This window comes from Semicossyphus pulcher, unplaced genomic scaffold (genome assembly GCF_022749685.1).
Source record: "Semicossyphus pulcher isolate SPU_LCO1_2020_fin unplaced genomic scaffold, fSemPul1.0.p SCAF_11, whole genome shotgun sequence".
Lineage (NCBI taxonomy): Eukaryota > Metazoa > Chordata > Actinopteri > Labriformes > Labridae > Semicossyphus > Semicossyphus pulcher.
In genome coordinates this window covers 23,746,411-23,767,382 of record NW_027211615.1, presented here as the reverse complement: position 1 = coordinate 23,767,382, position 20,972 = coordinate 23,746,411, and the positions used below count along the sequence as shown (strand labels likewise).

Sequence of the window (20,972 nt, the reverse complement as noted above, 5' to 3'; positions counted from 1 at the left end):
TTTGAATACAGCACAGAGAACAAGGAGAAGGAGGATAAGCCGAAGGAGGAGGAGGAGGCTAAGGAGCCGGTGGCAGAGGAGAAGCCAAAGACCAGATCCAGTCAGCCTAAAGAGGCGGCGCCTGCCTTCATGTCCAGCATCTTTGCTCTGCTGGACGTCTATCTGACCAAGATGCTGGTGAGCTCCTACGCTTCATAAAACTGCTTTAAAATGGTTATATAATGTCTTTTTATTCAATAGTGTGTGCTTCAGCTCTTATTATTCGTTTCAGAAAATATGCACACACTAAAACAGGACAGTCAGCTGTTCTTCTTGCTGTTAACCAGACCTTTTCCTTACAGAACTACCTGGCTCGTAACTTCTACAACCTGCGTTTCCTGGCTCTGTTTGTGTGCTTTGCCATCAACTTCATCCTTCTCTTCTACAAGGTAACTCAAGCCGAGGTTCACTCTGCGCAAAGTGCAAATTTAAACAGGAAGTCCAGAAAAATGCAAAGAAAAAATGTTTACTCCCTTCTTTTACTGAATAGTTGAGTTCAGGGACTCGGAAGCATTAAAGGGGACACATTTTAGCTCTGCAATCAATTTTCTTTTATTATTATTCTAATGTGGGTTTTAAAAATTGTATACATATTTTAATGTAATTATTTTTCGGAGCCTCTCCTTCCTCCTGAAGTGAACTAGCCGTTTTACCATTTAAAATCAGACCTTAGCCACGATTGGCTGATAGCATTTGGATTGACCTCCCCCACGTGTGCGATCTTTCGTGGGGGAGCGGACTCCAAAGTTGTAGAAAACACGGCTGCTCTAGGATCGCTTATTCGTCCTTATATGTACGAGGAAGAATTGTCAGGACGATAGCAGGAGGATAGCAAGAAGGCAGCCTGAGGTGAATGACGGTGAATGACGATTGGTCGATTTCAGCGAAAGCAAGGTTCTACGTAGAAACCCGCAGCTGTTCTGAACGGCCCGTTTCAGAGGCCATTTTAAAAATGTCATTCTGGAAAAACACGGAATTATGCAGTTTTCACTTTTTCACTGTGAGCATCCATGCAAACCCATGCAACATTTAAAAGATATGGCCCCTTTAAGAGAAACAATTGGTTGCAGAGATTCTCCAGCTAGTTGCATTTAAACCTTTGCAGATGTCATGGAAACCGCACCGGTGAAATCTCAAACAAAGTAAAGCCATTCTGAAAAAGAACGGACACGGATCTGATGTTTTGATTTGCCGCCCTTTTGTCTTCACATGCAGCTTTTATCGATACACCTTAGCCAAGAATATGAGGAGAAAAAGTACTCCAAATGACAGATCATTCATTACATGTTTTGAAACTCTTTGCTCTTAAGGTCACTGGTGAAACTGATGAAGAAGTAGATGATGAAAACGCCTGGGGTGGCGATGAGGAGGAGAATGATGAGAACACACTCTTCGACATGGATGAGTTTGTGTTGCAGGAGAGCAGCGGCTACATGTTACCTACCCTTCGCTTCCTGGCTATATTCCACACCGTCATATCACTCCTCTGTTGGTTCGGGTACTACTGTCTGAAGGTGGGAATATTCATAATTCTGTAAACGGCTTTAAAAGAGTGTCAACTCAGCAGGGGAATAATTTCTTTGCAGATGACACCGCCGTGTACATTACAGTTTCAGTTACCCATGCTCATGTTCTGCCTCTAGGTTCCTCTGGTGGTGTTCAAGAGGGAGAAGGAGATTGCCAGGAAACTTGAATTTGACGGTCTTTACATCACTGAACAGCCGTCCGACGATGACATCAAGGGCCAGTGGGATCGACTCGTCATCAACACGCCGTGAGTCACTTTTATTAAGATTAGGATGTCAAAATAATGCGGTTTACGGAAGCCCTTAGCGGACATGCATCCCTACATTTTATTTTCTCCGTTTTCCCGTGATAACGAGTTATTTCTGGACGTTTTCTCGAGATCTCGACTTATTTTTAGATAACTACGCTGCATCACCGTGACATCACATGATCATAACTCGTATCCTCAGAGTTGCAATAGCACAAACATAGAAACAGGCTTAATTACCTCATTAGTGTGGGCAGCGGCAGCATGGCATGTCCTGCTCTGTAATATCAGCGACCAGCCTGTTGTTTTGTTTTCTAGATCGCAGGAAAATGATCCTGTGATCGCGAGAAAACCAGCTTTGTTATCTCGAGATAAAGAGAAAGAAGAAAAAGTTTTGTGACTTAACACTCCAGGTTAACAAGAGAGTACAATTAAAGATATAACCGTCTAGTAACAGGGTAATCCAGGTCTAGATGAGATGTGGGGCTGCTCACAAAAATCATTGATATATGCGATTAATGGCCATTAATTAATCACAAAGCAAAGTAATTAATTAGATTATATATTTGTCCTAATAATGACCTGACAGCACTATCCATCCATCCATTATCTATACCGCTTATCCTGTTCAGGGTCGCGGGGGGCTGGAGCCTATCCCAGCCGTCATTGTGCGAAGGGCGGGGTACACCCTGGACTGGTCGCCAGTCAATCACAGGGCTGACACATGGAGACAGACAACCTTTCGCACTCACACCCACACCTATGGGCAATTTAGAGTCACCAATTAACCTTACAAGCATGTCTTTGGACTGTGGGAGGAAGCCGGAGACGCATGCACGAGGAGAACATCAAACTCCGCACAGAAAGGCTCACCTTGCCCAAACCGGGGTTTGAACCAGTGACCTTCTAGCTGTGAGGCAACAGCGCTAACCACTGCACCACCGCGCAGCCCCTTACAGCACTAATTATGATTTATTTTTTTCCTTATCAACACAGATTTTCACAGATTACACTTTCTCTAGTGGACTACAGTATAAACAACTTGTATCTGTCTCACACCTTGTTGACCAGCAAGAGAAAGTTGTGTTAAAAATATTGGGGTGTCGGTTCAGCTAAGTAATTAAAGCATGTGTCCCGTGTACAAAGGCTTCACTACGTGAAAAAAAAATGTGCGTGGTGGAATTGTTGAGAAAAGGTTAAAAAAAAAGATGACTCATTATTGAAATAGTCATCACATGCAGTTTGAGTAAAAACCATTTATACACTTTGAAACACATCAAAACTTTGATGTTGATGAGGTCAAAGTGATTCCTAATCATCCACACATTTGTTACAATACCGTCTATATTAGATGTTGAATCTGTTTTTTATTGAATCTTCTCACATAGATGCATTATATCAAATTATTTGTAATTCCACAGCTTGCCTGAGTCTTATTACTTCTTTCCATTACAGATCATTCCCGAGCAACTACTGGGACAAATTCATTAAGCGCAAGGTGAGTGTGTACGCAGATGCAGTGCACTGAATAGACTTCCTTCCTTCACTTTGTTGTTAAGTGACGGAGCTGATCTCTGCTGTCCTATGAATGTATAGGTGATCAACAAATACGGTGACCTGTATGGAGCTGAACGCATCGCTGAGCTCTTAGGCCTGGATAAGAGCGCTCTGGACTTTGACCCCACAGTGGAGACTGTAGAGAAGGAGGCGTCCCTGCTCTCCTGGTGAGAACCGGTTTTCTCCTTTTTCCCAGTAAGGTTGCTGAAACCAAACGTAAGAACTAAGCACATAAAACCTCCTACCGAGGGACTCAGGGATAAAATACAATAACTGAGTTTGAAACATACAAATCAATATCATTTTACTGATAATAAGTTAAAGTGATAGATAAAGTGAGTGATTAAAATGTCTCCAACTCCAAATTTAGCTCAGTATATTTATAGTATTTCACTGAACACTGTACATAAACTGGATAATAATTTGTAGCATATTCCAACTATGCAATAATCTGACAATTTAACAATGTTGTGTTGCTTTATTTAACTTGTATTTTCTCTTATTCTGGCAATGATATTTAATTCTGACATTCATATTTAAATCACCATAGAGACCATATCTCAGCATTTTATCTTTATGTCTTATTTTATTGTATTTGACATATTTCTTACTTCTATTTATATTTCCTATATTCTTTATGCCATATATTTCTTCATGCTTCTCTCTGAATCAGAGCAACTATAACACCCGAATCCCCCCGGTGATAAATAAAGTATTCCTTTTCTTATTTCTTATTCAACTTGTGGTTTCTCACTGACAGGCTGAGCTCCATTGACACAAAGTACCACATCTGGAAGCTGGGAGTGGTTCTGACCGACAATGTAAGTGTATTTAATCTTAGAGCAAGTTGTAATTACTGTTAAGGCTGGGCAAAGAGACCAGTGTGCAATTAGCGTAAACGCCAGATTGTACCAGAATATAAGATGCAGTCTGTTTTGTGGTATCTCAGCGGGAAAAAAGGTTTTCTATAGCTATTTATTAATACAATCATGAACACTATTTACATTTAGCTCAGCCTACGGTAATGTTGATTGTTGCGAGGACGGCGGCCGCACTGGCATCTCTGACGGCACATGTCCTTGACGAAGCTTTCGTCTGGATAAAACACAGTAACAATAAAATATCTCTCTCCATTTTATACTGGTATATTGGTCGCACTGGTTTATAGGACGCAGCTCAATTTTAGATGAAAAAAAGTATTAAAAGTGCTTCTTATACACCGAATTTTACGGTAAAATAAAATAAGATGAAAATAAAACAAGAAGAACTCAAAGATAACGTTATTATAGATCGATTAAGAATTATAATGTGTGCATATTGGCTTAATATGGAGGCTGGCTGTGCAATTTTTCAGAACATAAAAATGTTAAATATTCATGTTAAAGAAACCTCTAAGATAAATACACAACATAGCAGAGCAAAGCTGATTTTCATACTCATTAAACTCCACTTGTCCTTTCTTTCCCTGCAGTACTTCCTGTATCTGATCTGGTACACGGTCATGTCCATCTTTGGACACTTCAACAACTTCTTCTTTGCTGCCCATCTGCTGGACATCGCCATGGGCTTCAAGACCCTCCGTACTATCCTGTCTTCTGTCACTCACAACGGCAAGCAGGTAAGGAGTTCGACCAGCAGAGGGAGCCAGAGCACAGATAACAATCACTCCTCACTCAAACACTTCTCCTCTCAAGTTCCCCTTTTTGGAGCTTTTATTAAAGCCGTACTCTAAACTCTCTTAAGCCTGAAACTTGAGGCAAATGTTTCTGGAGTTTTGATTTGTTACATGTCGGGAAGAATGTGGAAAACATTGATTTGTTACATGTCTGGAAGAATGTGGAAAATATTGTGCTACTGTCTGTATAAACAGATATTTCAGGCCCTTATCTTGCATTGAGATACTTGTATATAATAATAATGTAATCTGCAGCTTCATGTGGTCCGTGATAGACAATAGGGAGAAAACAATATAATTGTGATTCATACTGAACACCAACATAATCAAATGAAGAGATTATCTACTGGAAAAGAAGATGATGCTTTGAAATAGAGACTGTGTGTCTGTGAAGAAGCTGAGGTCACATGACAGTTAGAAATACATCATGTGAGATACATTAAAGCAATGACAAAAGAAACAGAGAGTCACATGATTGTTGGGGATGTTCACCACTCAGTAAAGAGACATTTACACCTCTTCTGTCTGATAGGGATTTGGATCATTAACATTTGATCACAAATAGTTGTTGTGAGAAACTATGAAGGATCCTTGTTTAAACTGTGCCCCTCGTTTCACATAGAATAACTTGTAAGAAAAACTTTTTTTTACTTTTATGAGATACTTTCAGATGTTCTCCTGATATGTTAAAGGTGATGAAGGTATCAAATGTATTAGATAGTGTCTCTTTGACCATTTATTCCTAACCTGGGGCACCATAGCTACTAAACAAATTACAAAGCAGGGAAGTCTGAGAAGTAACCAAGAGTAATAAATAACAATCCCAAATATTAGGGTGAATTGTCATAGAAAAACAGTTGAAATGGCTGAATAAAATGGATTAATGCTTGAAATACAAAAGTAATTGACAAACAGTAAAAGTAGTTAGCTGAAAGTGAAGGATGTGTGTTTGAAATACTTAAATTAATTGATAAATTCAAATTTGTAATGGTCAGCTCGAAGTTTTGATTAGATAAATCTTACAAAAGTTAGCAAAAAGTAATGAATTAATGGCTGAAAAGTTACAAAAAAGTCATAGATTAATGTTTGACATAGTAATCTTAAACATTATTGATAGTTAAAATAGTGAGCTATGGGGATCAATAAAGCTCTTATCTAAAAGGAGGCTGCTGGATAGATGGTGGATAAAGTTAGCTTGGGTTCTGCGTCTCTAGAATGTCTTCAGTTTTAGAAATGCAAGCTTTATCAAACTAACCAAACTAGTAAAGTTATATAAAAATGATCCATGTTTATACATCTTGTCTAATGACGGGTGTCCTTGTCGTGGTTGAGTCAAACTGACCGCTGTTTGGTTACTTTGTTCCAGAGAGGTTAGAAACTAGTTCAGAATATTATCTTTCTGCGAGTAAATTAAAAAAGCTGAATAAAAAGGATGTGACTGAAAGGCCGCGGATGGAGGCATGGTGAGGTTTTGTCACGGCTTTAATTTGATTTCCTGAGTTTTTAAAGGTTTCCCTTAATACCGACAAGTCCTTGAAAATCCTGCCGCTTCTTTATGCACTTCTTTTGTGCTCCACTTTTCCTGTGAGCGCTGAAAACGGCAGGTTCATTTCTCAACTGCACTCATTTAAACACTACATCAAAAGGAAAGGCTCAATCGGTTATGCTTCTGCTTTGTCAGTGGGAATAAGTACAAAGTCCAAATGTTTCAAAGCTTGCGAGATGAATTTTTAACGAGCTGTCTCTGTTTGTAGCTCGTGCTGACTGTGGGTCTGCTGGCCGTGGTCGTCTATCTCTACACTGTGGTGGCCTTCAACTTCTTCAGGAAGTTCTACAATAAGAGCGAGGATGAAGACGAGCCGGACATGAAGTGTGACGATATGATGACGGTATGTCTGACGGGCCAAGAAAACTAACAATAACTCTTGGTGTTGTGTTGATGAAGTGACGAGCAGAGTTTACAGAAACTTTTCATCAATCGTTACAGTTTCTGTTCTGGGTGAGACGACTCTTAACCACCTCCGACATCTATTAATTGATGAAAAAAACATGTGAACATTCCTTCCTTTGTGGAGGTAAAATAGGGCTGCAGCTTTACCAAGGACATGTTGGAGGTGAAAAGGATTCCTGAGCTTTTTCTTTTGAATGGCTGACTAGAATATTGTGCCCAGGTGGCCTTCAACAAGGGGCTTTATGAATGCAGGCGGTGACTGCTGGACAAAGCAGAGAGTATTTTTAATTTGTTGGCTTTGTGAGGATTTGAATAGCAAAACTTGTGCCTGATTAAAAAACATTTATTGCATAATTCTGTTTCCAACGTAAAGAAGTTTTTATTAACTTTTCATTAGACATGTTCTCTTTCTTTACTTATTACCTTATTGCACTAGACGAAGGCAAATTCCCAGCCACACTTGTGAAACCTTGTTCTGAAGTGAGGACGAAAGAGATGTCCGTGCCTTGATGCTACAGAATAAGACGCAGCTGCCTTCTCGTTATCACAGTGTAAAAACATGTGAAATAACCGACTTTCCTTTTCTCCCTCTGCAGTGCTATATGTTCCACATGTACGTGGGCGTGAGAGCTGGAGGTGGTATCGGAGATGAGTTGGAGGACCCAGCTGGAGACCCCTACGAGCTCTACCGCATCCTGTTTGACATCACCTTCTTCTTCTTTGTCATTGTCATCCTGCTGGCCATCATTCAGGGTACACAATCTTACTTTTATCTCGGGGGATCACATGTATCTGCTGCACCCGAAAGCATGAATGCACTCTCCATTTCTTGCCACATACAGCAGCCATGCCATGCATTCATATCAGCTCGATAGATGTGACATAAGAGAAGTCATGCTCGGTGCTGTGATTCTTTCAGGTTTGATCATTGATGCCTTTGGGGAGCTGAGAGACCAGCAGGAGCAGGTGAAGGAGGACATGGAGGTGAGACTCGGGCCTAAACTGTTTGTTTCCAAACCAAAAAAGTATTTTCATTGAGTCATTAACTGATGAACAGGTGTAGAGGAAAGTACTGGTACTTTTGTGTTTAATTCAGCCTGAACAAAGCCAGACACTTGTGCCCTAATGATAAGGATAAACCCTCATCCCAGTACTTACAATTCATCTGCTCCAGGTGTTGAAGAGTTTGTAGAGAGAGGTGTGTTAGGGAGAAGACGGGAAAGGCAGAGCCAGGGTGAGGTGCCTTCTCTGGAGCTAGCACTCACCCCCGCCAGGCCGGGCTGTACTCGTCCCTCCCCCTACTCCCTCATGACAGGAGAGAAGAGAGCGCAAGGAAGATGGAGGGGTTAAGGTTAGGGTAGGGGGTAACCCTAACCCTTAGCCAATAAAACCTACCCTACCAACAGTCCCCACAACTCAAACTTGTTAGATGGACAGCGAGAGCCCGCCCCTCAACAGGGTTATCAAGATCTTGAGACGGATTTTCCAAACTGATATTTCAACTGGTGTGTCCAGACATCAGCAGCCTATCTGGACGGGATGCTGCGGTAGCGATGTAGGCATTAGTCACTAAGGCTGCATCTTTCCAATGTAGAAACATGAAATCACTTTTGTTGTCTGTTGCATTGCAAGTGCCACAGATATAAGATTTCAGCACGTCTGGACCGAGATGCACCAGAAGAAATACGACTGTTCTTTCATTGTAAATCACCTACAACTCACTTAATGTGCGATTCTGCTGCTGAGACGTTCAGAAATAAATCTGGATACTCTCTATATGTGCCAAAAGACAGGTTAGTCAAGTCAACAAGGCTTTTTGTTGCTCTCACATCTCAAAAGATACAACTCTGCTCTGCTCGCCTGCTTAGTGCGGTTCATTTGGGCTGGTGGGAAAACAGTCAATTCGATGTGGGTGCAGACGAAACGACCGATCCAAGACCAGATCGAAGAACTGCTTTTCTTTTACACCACAAAAAATGAGAGAGATTTTAGATACATGTCACAGCTCTTAACCCTGTAAGAAAAGTTATTATTATTATCATGTGAGTGCAAGGACTTCTACAGATACATCTAAAAGTGAGAAGGTGGTGAAACTGCTGTGGTATTGTGAGTGTAAGAGTTTTTTCTTCTGTAATATAGTAAAAGCGGCCTCCCATTTCTACCTCTTCACTGAGTTACAGTCCTGAGCAATAGTGCTCATAATTAGTCATTTATTCAAGAGTGATTTATCACAGCAGGGAGGATGAATATACACATTACACATGCCAGTTAAGTGCTGCTTGATTTGCTGTCAGTCCCACATTTGTCTCTAAGTATGAATTATGATGCAGGATTATAAATGACAAAACTGTCAAATCAATTATCAGTCAGACGTCGTGTTTCCCTTTGATACAAGCCAAATTAACCAAAACATTAAGATCCTGAAACACAGTATAACAGTCCTCTATGTGGCCTGTTTCAGCTTGTAAGCTTCTCCTCTTATTTTTCTTTCAGACCAAATGCTTCATCTGTGGCATCGGGAACGACTACTTCGACCGGACACCTCACGGGTTTGAAACCCACACCTTACAAGAGCACAACCTAGCAAACTACCTGTGAGTGCAGACTCAAACACGGAGAATGTTTGAAGTGTTTCTGATTCGCTGTGTGGACATTTGTCACATCACTCGTGTCGTCCTCTGTGTGCAGGTTCTTCCTGATGTACCTGATTAACAAGGACGAGACTGAACACACGGGTCAGGTACGAGAAAAGCTGTAATTCACTTCTCTGCAACGTTTTCTGCATTTCATCTAAAGTGTGATCAATCTCAAGACAGCAGAGGAAGGTTACAGAAACTTCAGTAGGTTTTTTTCTTGTGCAACATTTCAACCCACTTGTTATGTTGCATAAGTGCAGCTTAGCAGGAGGAAGAAGCAATGCGTGGGCTCCCTTTGACTTTTTTGATATTAACTTGTTATTGTCCTGCACCTGAGATGCAAGTCCTTTTTATTTGAAGTGCAGGCACTGTTCGCATGTCAAACATTTGGCAAAGGGAAGATGAATCTTGCTGCAGATCCATTAGGCTGCAAACGAGTTCAGCTGCTTGTAGAGAAGAAGTCTCACAGCTTTAATACTGTCAACACAATGAACTTCTTAGCAAAGCTTTGATTTTAGGTCTGATTTAAAATAGCTAGAATGTAGTTACGCAGCATTTTACTACAGTATCTTTTATGCATGTAGCCTTTTTTAAAATCCCAATCAAAAGCTGCAGTCTCAAGTATTTGATTTGTTTCATTATGTTTCTGAATTTGGGGTGAGAATGACAGAGCAACTCACGATACGATACGTGGCCCAGCGATCCTGCGATAAACATATTGCAAGATAATCATATATTGATAGATCACGATATCTGATTCTTCTCTGGCCAATTTATTGCCACGCAGTGACTCAAAATCGCTGGGTAATCTGTTTAGAGCGTTTTATATATTGCCAAATCAATATACTGTTCCAACCCCATTCTGAATGTTTGTGATTGTTGGCTCGCTTCCACCATGATGGTACAGCAGGATGTATGTAAACATGATGGAGTTGATGTTTTGTATTTTCTTATCAAATTGTGTGGTCTGTCAAGTTTTGATAGAAATTTTCTTCTCCACACCCAAATCTCTGACCAAAAATTGGCAGTAGTCAAGTTGCATTGTGGGTAATTAGGCACAAGAATAAAGAAAACATCTGCGTTTCCTCTAAAACTGTCCCTGATGAGTTTGATAATGCTACAGGAGTGCATTCATTTAAGAGTCTTAAAAGTGGTAACCTCGGAAGATCTCGTTCTCTTTGGCGGCACACATGGCGATAAGCGGTAACTGCGTGAGCACACTTTCCAGATATCCAGACAGTGTTGCATGGGTGATGTCCACAGTTGGCAACTCTTGATTTTCCTCGCTTTTCCAGTCTCTGTAAATCTCCTCGCTTACAGAGAGCGGAAAAGCAGCCGCTTAGCTCCACCTACCCTCTCTGGCAGACCAACCACTGCTGGCTGATAGAAAACACGTCGCTAACTGGGCACCGCTTGTGATTTTTTCCACGAAAGTCACCAACGACACCCAGTCTGTAATACTGCAAATGCAAAGGCTTTCATTAGTGCGTTACCTCATCCTGTGATAGTGACTTAACATTTATTTAAATGCAAATCTGTGCATCAGTGCAGAAATTACGATGGTGGAATCTACTTGCAATGTAGTTAATGTTGACTTTGGAATAAGGGAAATTTACAGTCTGCTGCCGGATCCTTGATTTCCTGTATTGCATCCAAAGCATGTTCTCATTAGAGCCTCTCTGTCTGGTAAATGCCCAAATCATTCATACTCACCCCAGTCCCCAGAGCGCTTTGTAACCTCCTAGTTCATCAAGCTCCTCCAGAACCTCAGGGGATATTTCTCTAACTGAAGTTATCTCCTAAAAATCTGACAGCTGACTTGTCCTCTCTCCCCCTCCAGGAGTCGTATGTGTGGAAGATGTACCAGGAGAGATGCTGGGACTTCTTCCCCACTGGAGACTGCTTCCGCAAGCAATACGAGGACCAGTTGGGTTAGAGAAGGTCAGCCTCAGTCTGGTGCGCCCTCTCTACTTTTCCTTCTATCTGAAAGAGACACTGAACTTGACTTCACCCTGTTACCACAACCTGAACACTCGCTGGACTTTCTCTGCTGCCATGGTGTCGAAAAAAACGTGAAGAAAAAAACATGTTCTGAAGAAAATAATTTCAAGACTGACGACTGACATTTGGGCGTTTTGGGTTTGTGCATCCAAGTCCTCCGAAAATAGTCACCTGCCACGACGCCTTCTTTTATGCAAATCCTTCTTTTGATTCTGATTCACATTGCCTTTTCACTTGCTTAACCCCAACCTGTTGCACAATTTGCTGTGTGTAGACATTTGATACACGAGAAGGGTTACAGCGTGACAACTGAATGTCTGAATATGCACAATTTCTAGATTTAACGTCAAGATGTTAGCGTCACTTCTTACCAAACCAACCGAATGGATGTGTGTGCTGCTGGTATTGATCACCGTTGATCCAGTTAACATCGAAAACGACATGAGTGAGACCTGATCTGCCTTTCAAACCTGTCAAATCAAATGAAGAGTTACAGAGGATGGTTCTTCCAGGACCACAGACGACTCACTTTAGGTGTTTGTAAAGTGCCGACGTGCCTTATGGGAAACTATGCAAAAAAAAAGTTGAATCATTTTCGTTCCTCCTGACACAAGCAGTGCTCTAGTTCTGGATTAGTTTCAAGCAGATTTAGCTCAAGCTAGTTTTGTGGCTTTTAAATAAATAAAAAAAACAAAAAAGAGAGAGAGAAAACATTTGTTGTATAAAATCTAGATCTTTGTGTAAATGTTGCTTAGTTTGGTTTTGTTTCTGAGCTGTGGTGTCCTGCCCGCCTACACTTCTCTCCACAGTAGAAGAAGAAGAGCCCCACTTCAGAGGAAAATGAACATAACAAAAAGTTGGTTCAAGGATTTATTGGCGACGACATGGTTAACCGCTATTGTATGGCCATTTGTATGTATGTAGTAGCTTTGGTAATCCTGCATTTCTTTTGACGAGGGGGAGGAAATGAATAAAGTAATTGACGCAATAAGCCCAACGTGTCGTCCGTCCCTCCGGCGGCTGAGATCCCTCCTGTGGTGTGCAACTTTCACAGCCTCACAAGGAGCAGAGAATTATACCTCTGAAACAGGAAGTGAAGAGGGAACACAATGGCACATTCTCACTTACGCTCGACACGTACCGTCTCCTCTCTTAACACCCAACAACTAGACAGACTAATTACCGGACCGTCTCTTTTTTCCTTCACTGTCCATCAGACATGTAAACGTTTAGCTTCAACCTAAGAGTTCAGTTTTGAAATGACGAGCGGACGTAGAGAAGTTTGAATTGGTAAACAAAGTCCAGTTTGCTTTCATACACCTCCTCTGTCTGTAATCAAGTCTCTCCTGCGTGGTCGCTGGTCATCAGGAGATCATGCTGTCGAGCCAGTCCTCCAGGTCCTCCTCCGTCACCTCCTGCCTGACGGAAGCAGGCTTTGGAGGTGTGACATCTTTGTTTTTCACCTTCTCCGTCTTCTCTTCTATCACCTCGGGTACCACCTCCTTCACTTCCTCACACGCTGCAGATAAAAAGAACAGGAAATGAGGAAAAAATTCAGTATGACATAAGTAGAAGTTTGGAACGTGGTTGACATTTAGTTCTTAGAAGCTTCTTTCTGTAGATTAACAGTGATTGAGGACAAAGTTCTCATCATGTGGGAAGAGTTAGACAGAAACATTACTTGAAATGTGGAAAAAGCTTGCCTTGATCCGTCTTACCGTTAGAAAATATGCCCTCCACTGCCTCTTAAGCTCTTATATTTGTCAACAGAGCTGTCAATCATCCTTTTTACAGCACCAAATAACTAATTAAAAATAAACGTGTCAGAAAAACACTTGGACATGAATCAGCATGATAAGAAATAACTATAATGACAGAAACCATGTCTGAGAAAAATGTATCTGGCGTGTATTTTGATTTTATAGTTTGACTCATGTCCCATCTGTTAACATGGAGGAGGCGGGCTTTATGACCTATACTGCAGCCAGTCAGCAGGGGGCGCTAGAGAGGGTTTTGGCCTCACTTTTAGGGAGCTGTCATGTCGTCCATCTTTTTATACAGTCTATGATCGCTACTGGGAACCTGGCAACTGTTCTAAAAACAAATATATATTGAAAACAAGATCTTAAATGGTAACTTGTCAATACTGTTTCTTTAGAGCAGAGCCAGCCTTGCCGTTTCCCCTTCTTTCCAGGCTTTATGCTAAGCTAAACTAAGCTAGCTTCATATTTATGTACAGTTATGAAAGGGAATAAGCTTAGATCCCATCATGTCAAACTATGTCTTTAAAGCTCCTGTGAGGAACTTTCAGTTTGTGTTGATTTTGGCGCCCCCTGTGGACAAAGCCGTGCCTCTTATGTCTTTGCTGATTTTGTCCTGTACATAGTGCAGTGGTGGTTTTAAACACAAAATCTCTTCCTGCTTTCTTCAACAGTCATATGAATCACTCACTTTATATCTTTGCTCTGGAAAAACAAGGCAGCGTGCAGTTAATCACTTAGTCTGACACCTACCCCTCGCCAGCAGTTTCAGCTTTTAAAAATAACTATATAGAAATCTTGTCGCTGATGGTCCGATTACTTTTGTAGGTCATATAGAGGCATCAGGATTAACTTCAGTCTGTTTCATAACAAGCGAAAAACTCACAGCAGCTTTAAGTTAGAGACAAACATATTAGAAACCTCAAGTAAAGCGTGCTGAATATTCTCACCTTCCTGTGGAGCTGCTCTCTCCTCGTCGCCCACACCGACAGTCTGGTTTCCTGAAACGACCTGGACCGGTTTCTGTAAACCGAGCAGCTGGTCCAGCTCTTCATCAACATCATCCACCGGTAGAGACTCTGCAGCCCTTGAAGAAACCTTTGAACCCAAGGCTGACGCTGGGCTTGTAAGCGTAGGCACTTTATCGTTGGTGCTGGGAACTTTTGGAGCTGCAGACGGAGGAGTGAACGTGGCCACTTTGGGCGTCTCCTGTTTCTGTGTGAGGGCCACAGCGGGAAGCTCTACCGGTGTCGAGACCTGAAACAACATTAGTGGGAAAATTACTGCAACAGGGCACAAGATTATAAACATTAAAAACCTGCAAACAAAATAAATTAGTACAGTTTTTTTTTATGGTGCCAAAAACAGCTGCAGCTACCTGAACCAGCTCGGCCTCCAGGTTGAGTCTCTGATGGAGCGGCACCTGCTGGAGGCTCTGAGCGAGCGCTGGGAGGTCCACAAACACAGCAGACATCTACAGAGGAAACGGTTAAAGCAGCCATTAATCTTAATGTGAGCTGTGTTGGATTGAATGTGTCTCAAACTAACAAAGTAATACAGAAAATGTGAAGAACAACCACATCAGAATATGCATCAAAAATTAGATTAAGGGCCTGTGTCCACTAACTGCGTTTTTTGCACTGGCAGCACCTACAGTATGTTCTGTACAAAACCAATGTTGTTCAGCGCTCAGTGTCCTCGGTGCTTAAACACTCGGCGTCAGCTGCGTCTTGTTGCTGTGCTCTAAGTTGAAAATAGTTCAACTTTTGGAACACTGCAGCGCTCATCAATGTCACTTCTCTCTCACCGACCAATCAAAATCAAGAAGGGGCGGGACTTACGATAGCAATTTTGTCAACAACAATGGCAGAGGAGAAGCTAATTCCTTGGTTTTTTCAAGGCTACAATTTCCAGGTGTAGAGATGCTGCTGATGCAGAACACGATTCATTCCATTTGTTTACGTTTTCTTTATTAATTTTCCTTGATTTAAAGCAAATATTAAGCACACACTTATCGGTCACCACCAAGGTAAGCGGGTGGGCTGCCAGACAACTTTCGTAACCTAGCAACAGTAAGCGCCGGTGAGAAGCACTCTGACATTGAGGTCCTGGGTGCTGCTAGCACAGAAACCGCTGTTAGTGGACACAGGCCCTGAATATCCTTCCAAGGATGTAAAAAAAACAGTTTGGAGCAACACTTCAGTGCAACATCTTAAAATACTTAGTCATCAATATAAGAAGCCTGCTAGCGCAGGTCAGTACTCTTTTGTACTTGCACACTAGGAAAACAAAACATTGCATCTCAAGAAGCAGAAAGAGTTCAGGGAGCGTTACATAATGTGACTGTTTGTTTGATGCACTGCTTTTATCCACAGACAGACAAACGCTGGGTCGAGTTAAATGATGACCAATTCCAACCTCATATTTTTATAATTCTTTTACAATCAAATGTGTGCTGAAATTAGCAGTCACTGTGTTTTTGCATTCAGTAATATGTTCTTCTAAACATGTCAGCAATGCTTCTTTTTTGCAGAGCTGAAACAATCATCATTCATCGCCAATTATTTGGATAAAGGATTGAACGGTTCGAGTAAATTGTTCAGAAAAAAAGTCAAAATTGTTACAATTTCAGCGTCTAAAATGTGAATATGTTCTGGTGTCTTTGCTCCTCTATGACAGTACTTCTGAATATTCTCAGGCTGTGGACAAAACAAGACATCTAACAGTTTGAAACACTGATTTTTTTCTTTTCTTTTCTTGCATTTTGTCGCCGGACAACTTAATTGAAAAAAATACTCTTCAGAGAAATTCAAGATGAATATAATCCCTTGTTGCAGCTTCACTCTTTTGATGGTTAATTCCATAATTTGGTCCAAAATGTGCTTTAAAATATGCAAAACCTGTGAGTGATGTAAAAGGCCGGGAGCCAGGCCCAGCCCAGCCTACACCTTGGGCCATCACAAGATGATAAAGACCACTCTCAACTTGGGGGCTGTTTGGTCTTGGGGGCCCAAAAACCCTTTCTCTGAAACATGCTTTTGGCTACATGATGTCCTAGCACACATGAAGGCACTGCTATTGCATAATTAGTCTTACATGTATGAAATGTGGCAGAGAGCATCCTGCAACAAAATAAGATTTAGGGACTTGCTGTCGTATTTTGAAAAATGACCCACAACATTTTCGAAAAGACAAACAGACTGTCCGATTGACAAAATTTTTCAGCACATTTTGTTAAAACTCACTGCCTCCCATGTATGAAAAAACTGCCCAAGTTTATAAGCTTCAATTTGAGCTGACAGGACATTTCTGTCTTTAAAATTAGCCTGGCTGTGACCAAAATGCTTCATTGTACCTCAAATCAGAAAGAATAGATTTGTTGCTAAGTTGATACAGGATGCTGAAAATGGAGATGTTTCTCTGTGTACCAAATTGTCCAACAGTCTGACATGAACTCTTTCTGCTTTAAACTGCATTTTCAGGCCAGACGTGACGTCTCACTGAGGGATCCATACTTTACAAAGTGGGTTAAATCCATAAAAGACAGACACAATGCAGAAAGCTGCAGATTGGGTGGAGTATAGATTTACCTGATTGGCTGCAAATGAGTCCATCTCCCAGTCCTTTTCCTCTGAAAACCGGAATTGAGTGAACGAATCCCCTGAGAGAGAAACACAAACAGAGTTTGACATAAAACGGCTGCTCCCGTCTCCCCACAGGACGCCTGCTAACTGGAGACGTCTGTTTTAGTTCAGCTCAAAACAACATTTATTTCCGCGACTGCAGGCAGCGTGCGATTGAACCAGCTGCTCCTGTAGGCCGAGCGTGCGGCCTTCACACCCTGAAAATGTCTGAAATGCTGAACCGGTGTTTCTCTGCAAAGCAGCTAATAGCTTTGTGTAAACTGTCGATGAGTCAGAGTTAAAGCAGGGCGAGCATGTGACGCCGCTTTGCTTCCAAAACATCAACTGGCTGAGGGCCCTCGTCTCTCAAAAGGCACTGAGGTTGTATTAACAGCAGCTGCGCCTCACATCCAGGTAAACCCTTCATATGTTAGCCTTTTTTTTTTTTGGAGACTGTTATGAAGAAAACGGACGAGGAAATGAGAAAAGTGTCCAGATGAAACATGTAGAAGGGAAACCAAGTACGAGGAGTGCTGAGTCAAAACACGACATCCACCACAGCCGCTCGGCGAGGATGCACGGGGTCAGGTGTGAAGCACCACTGTACAGCTACTCATGATGTAGATGTGGTTCTCATCACAGCCTGACAGGAGTGTGTCATATGTTGGGTGGAATAACAAAAGAGGCTGTGAATAATTTTAGATGAAGTAGAGAAAGGTTATCTTTGTTCGACACACAGGAGGAAAAACATGAAGTCGAACACGGTGCTGAATATGTATTTTTGTAGGTTGACACAGGAGTTAGCATCGCGCCGGTTCCCTCGACAACAAGCCTTAAGGATGTTTTTGTTGTATTTTAGATTGTTGCAAAAAGTTTGTTGATCCTTGTTTCATACATCAAAATACACTCACAGATGAGCCCACTTTTTAAAAGCCAACAAAAGACTATAATCAACTTAGTCGCATGATTCAACGTCACACCTGACCTTTAACCTTTTAAAATGTTTAAAGCTCCATTTAAAATGCCTCTTTATGAGCTACAAAAGCAAACCAGACCATCAGCAACAAGATTGATTATAGGGATCGACCGATTATCGGCCGGGCCAATTATCGGCACCGATATTCGGCATTTTGGCGCATATCGGCATCGGCCTTTAAAAAAAATTTTTTTAATCCGACGGCTGATAAGAGTGCAGAGTGCTCACACACACGGTGGAGAGGAGAAAAAGTTCATTTCTTTGCTAATTTTATTTAACTTTGTTTTATTTACTTAATAAAACTTCAGGAAGTTATTTATTTATTTATTTAAATGTTCAGTTAACTTTATAAGAGAGGCTGCTGACCCTGGGAACTCCCTGCGCTTTTTGTTTGTTTGTTTAATAAACATATGCTTAAAGGCATTTAAACAAAGTTAAGTGTTGGAGTTTGTATTATTCAAAATTTTGACGCCAATATTTTCACTTTTACTGCAAATGAATATCGGCACCAAATATCGGTTATCGGCCTCCTTGACTACTAATAATCGGTATCGGTATCGGCCCTGAAAAAACCATATCGGTCTATCTCTAATTGATTATTTCTATACAGTTATTTTTAATGCCTGAAACCGCTGGTGGGGGGGTAGGTGTCAGACGAAGCGACTTACTGCACGCATGTAGCAGGAGCTTTAATGACCCCGACGACCTTTGTAGCCTTATTTAGCCACTTTTAGCAAGCCCCCCCTTTTTAAGAAGTCAAATGTAGGGAGCGTATTTACTGCCGTTCTTTATATCATAGAAGACAACATAAAAATGGGGCTTTTAGGGGCACCGGTTTAGCTCAGCGGAGAGGCTTGATGCGGTGGCCCCGGGTTTGACCCCTGCCGCGTGTGATCCCCACTCTTCCATCCCCTGTCTCCAACATCATCCTCTGTACTCTCTCTGAAATTAAAGGAATAAAAGGCTCAAAAAATAATAATAAAAATGGGGCATCTAACAATACACCCATTTTAGAAACTCACTGATTCAAGACAGGGGACCCGGCAGTGCAAAAATGCAACTGTTTTTTTAGGACTCATTCCTGGAGCGCTGTAAAACACAGCAAAGGACGGGATTTTGTCTCTTCAACATACTGAGAAATCTTTCACACTTTCTTTCCAACAGTGTCATGTGAAGACCGATGGATTAGTTGGAGTTGGTAGGCGATTAGCCTAGCTTAGCATAAAGACTAAAAGCCCCAAAAATGTTTTTTCCAATAGATCAGTGAGGCAACTCGAGTTTGCTGCCTGAAGTCGCAGAAATGATCACGACCCCTGGGCCAGCCACAGACGAAAATACTTTTAAACGTTTTAAAAAACCAACAACAGATTTAAGGAAGTGATGTGTTACTCGGACTTGTTGCACAACCGCACACACACACACACACACACACACACACACACACACGCAGCAGCCTCGGTCAGTGTGCCACACACAGATGTTCAGTCAGTGGGAGACCTGACAGAGGAGCTGCAGTCAGTCGCAGCCTCTCGTTTTGTTGCCGTTCCCTCTCTGTGCTTTATTCTGCAGACAGGCGGGGACGCTCAGCACCATCTGCAGTTGTCCTTGATTGCTTGGCTGTACGGGAAGTGAAGGGGGTCAAGAAGGGGAGGCTGCAGGAGGGCTTTTAGTCTGCGGGCCGAACCCCTGCTGTCAAACAGGCAGAGAAAAGATGATTTATGAATAGGGGCATTATGGAGGTTACAAAGACTGCGAGCAGGCGGATAAGAGAGGGGAATGGGAATGTCAGCTTTATGTGACGGCTGAGGGGGGGGCGCCTTAATGTTGGGGGTCTGTTATCAGTAAGATCCACTGATTTACACCATCACAGGTAAAAGATCCGGGCGGATAAAGCTGGATTTGGTAGACGTGAAATCGAAACTTTAAACCTACTTAACAAGGCTGCTGTTCTCTTAATCAGAGCAAACCTAAAGACAACAATGTTCTGAGCGCTGACCTTCAAACCACAAACCAGGAAGCATTACTGAGTGACAGAGGAAGAAACATCCAGGCGGGACGTAATCCGCTCTGCTCTAGATCTAAAATTTAACTTGAGACGAATTCCCTTGACGCTGTGTCCAGAAACCGTTCAGTGTTCAGATTTCCCGACTTCCTCAAATGCATCAGAAATGAATCGACCTCCGTTCAACAAACGAGCATTTTAAAAGTAGTTTTCTTCTCCTCTTGAGGACAGACCTGACAAAGCTTCTTTTTGACTTCTTACTAATCATCATGATGTTGAAATTTTGGCAAAAGTGAGACCCGTTAATTAAAGGCAGTCACAACAAAAACGGTTTCTTTTTCGGGTTCATAGCGCAGCAGTCAGCCAGAGTGCAGCCTCAGTAACTCACTATTTACAGTGAAACTAAGACTCAGTACATACAGATGAACGGGCGCTCCTACAAGGGGATTAAATGAACCCAAGAAATGATGGCGTCTATTTTGCGGACATATCTGAATGGGTGCTTCACTTTGAACACACGGTCGCTTCTCAAGCTGCTAACTGGACTGTAAACGATGCAGCGCACGGAAAAGGAAGACTTGACTGGAAGTCCTTATCGCTAAACACTGGCTAAACCGGACACGCCCGAGATGGGTTCTGAGATTGAATCCTGCTGTTTAGGTGCCTCCCTAACTACAAGATATTTATAAGACTGCAAACTAGATCCTAAATGACGGACTGAATGGTCTGGGCTGATATGAATCACTTCCAGGCGCTGAGACGTGAGCGGCAGCCTTCCCAGTCACCGCAGTTTTGCACTACTTCTGCTCATCATGGCTGAAGTTGCACGACCTCTATACAACCACTACTCAATGTTGCAGTGTATATTTTGTATTTTTAACAGGCTTTTGTTTTTATTTTGTCTCTTTATTATTTATCACAGTGATGACAGATGTGTGAAGTCATAGAAGCTACTGGATGTCTACGTTTCCCTCGGGA

At 41.9% G+C, this 20,972-nt stretch overlaps 2 protein-coding genes across 3 annotated transcripts in view; one reads left to right on the top strand and one right to left on the bottom strand.

The window, feature by feature from the left end:
• ryr3 (ryanodine receptor 3) overlaps nucleotides 1–12,626 on the top strand; it is a 133,819-nt gene extending 121,193 nt beyond the window's left edge. The window contains exons 93-106 of the mRNA XM_069683579.1: nucleotides 12–177; nucleotides 342–428; nucleotides 1,350–1,553; nucleotides 1,683–1,813; nucleotides 3,269–3,311; nucleotides 3,410–3,537; nucleotides 4,131–4,191; nucleotides 4,842–4,988; nucleotides 6,800–6,934; nucleotides 7,593–7,749; nucleotides 7,916–7,980; nucleotides 9,490–9,590; nucleotides 9,685–9,736; nucleotides 11,473–12,626. Coding sequence (XP_069539680.1) covers nucleotides 12–177; nucleotides 342–428; nucleotides 1,350–1,553; nucleotides 1,683–1,813; nucleotides 3,269–3,311; nucleotides 3,410–3,537; nucleotides 4,131–4,191; nucleotides 4,842–4,988; nucleotides 6,800–6,934; nucleotides 7,593–7,749; nucleotides 7,916–7,980; nucleotides 9,490–9,590; nucleotides 9,685–9,736; nucleotides 11,473–11,568 — 1,573 coding nt within the window. The 3' untranslated portion in view covers nucleotides 11,569–12,626. The remainder of the gene's footprint in view (nucleotides 1–11; nucleotides 178–341; nucleotides 429–1,349; nucleotides 1,554–1,682; nucleotides 1,814–3,268; nucleotides 3,312–3,409; nucleotides 3,538–4,130; nucleotides 4,192–4,841; nucleotides 4,989–6,799; nucleotides 6,935–7,592; nucleotides 7,750–7,915; nucleotides 7,981–9,489; nucleotides 9,591–9,684; nucleotides 9,737–11,472) is intronic.
• aven (apoptosis, caspase activation inhibitor) overlaps nucleotides 12,496–20,972 on the bottom strand; it is a 46,877-nt gene continuing 38,400 nt past the window's right edge. For both annotated transcript variants that reach the window (XM_069683559.1, XM_069683567.1), the window contains exons 3-6: nucleotides 16,984–17,054; nucleotides 14,772–14,867; nucleotides 14,344–14,650; nucleotides 12,496–13,152 (exon numbers count right to left, since the gene is read on the bottom strand). In XM_069683559.1, coding sequence (XP_069539660.1) covers nucleotides 12,998–13,152; nucleotides 14,344–14,650; nucleotides 14,772–14,867; nucleotides 16,984–17,054 — 629 coding nt within the window. In that variant the 3' untranslated portion in view covers nucleotides 12,496–12,997. The remainder of the gene's footprint in view (nucleotides 13,153–14,343; nucleotides 14,651–14,771; nucleotides 14,868–16,983; nucleotides 17,055–20,972) is intronic.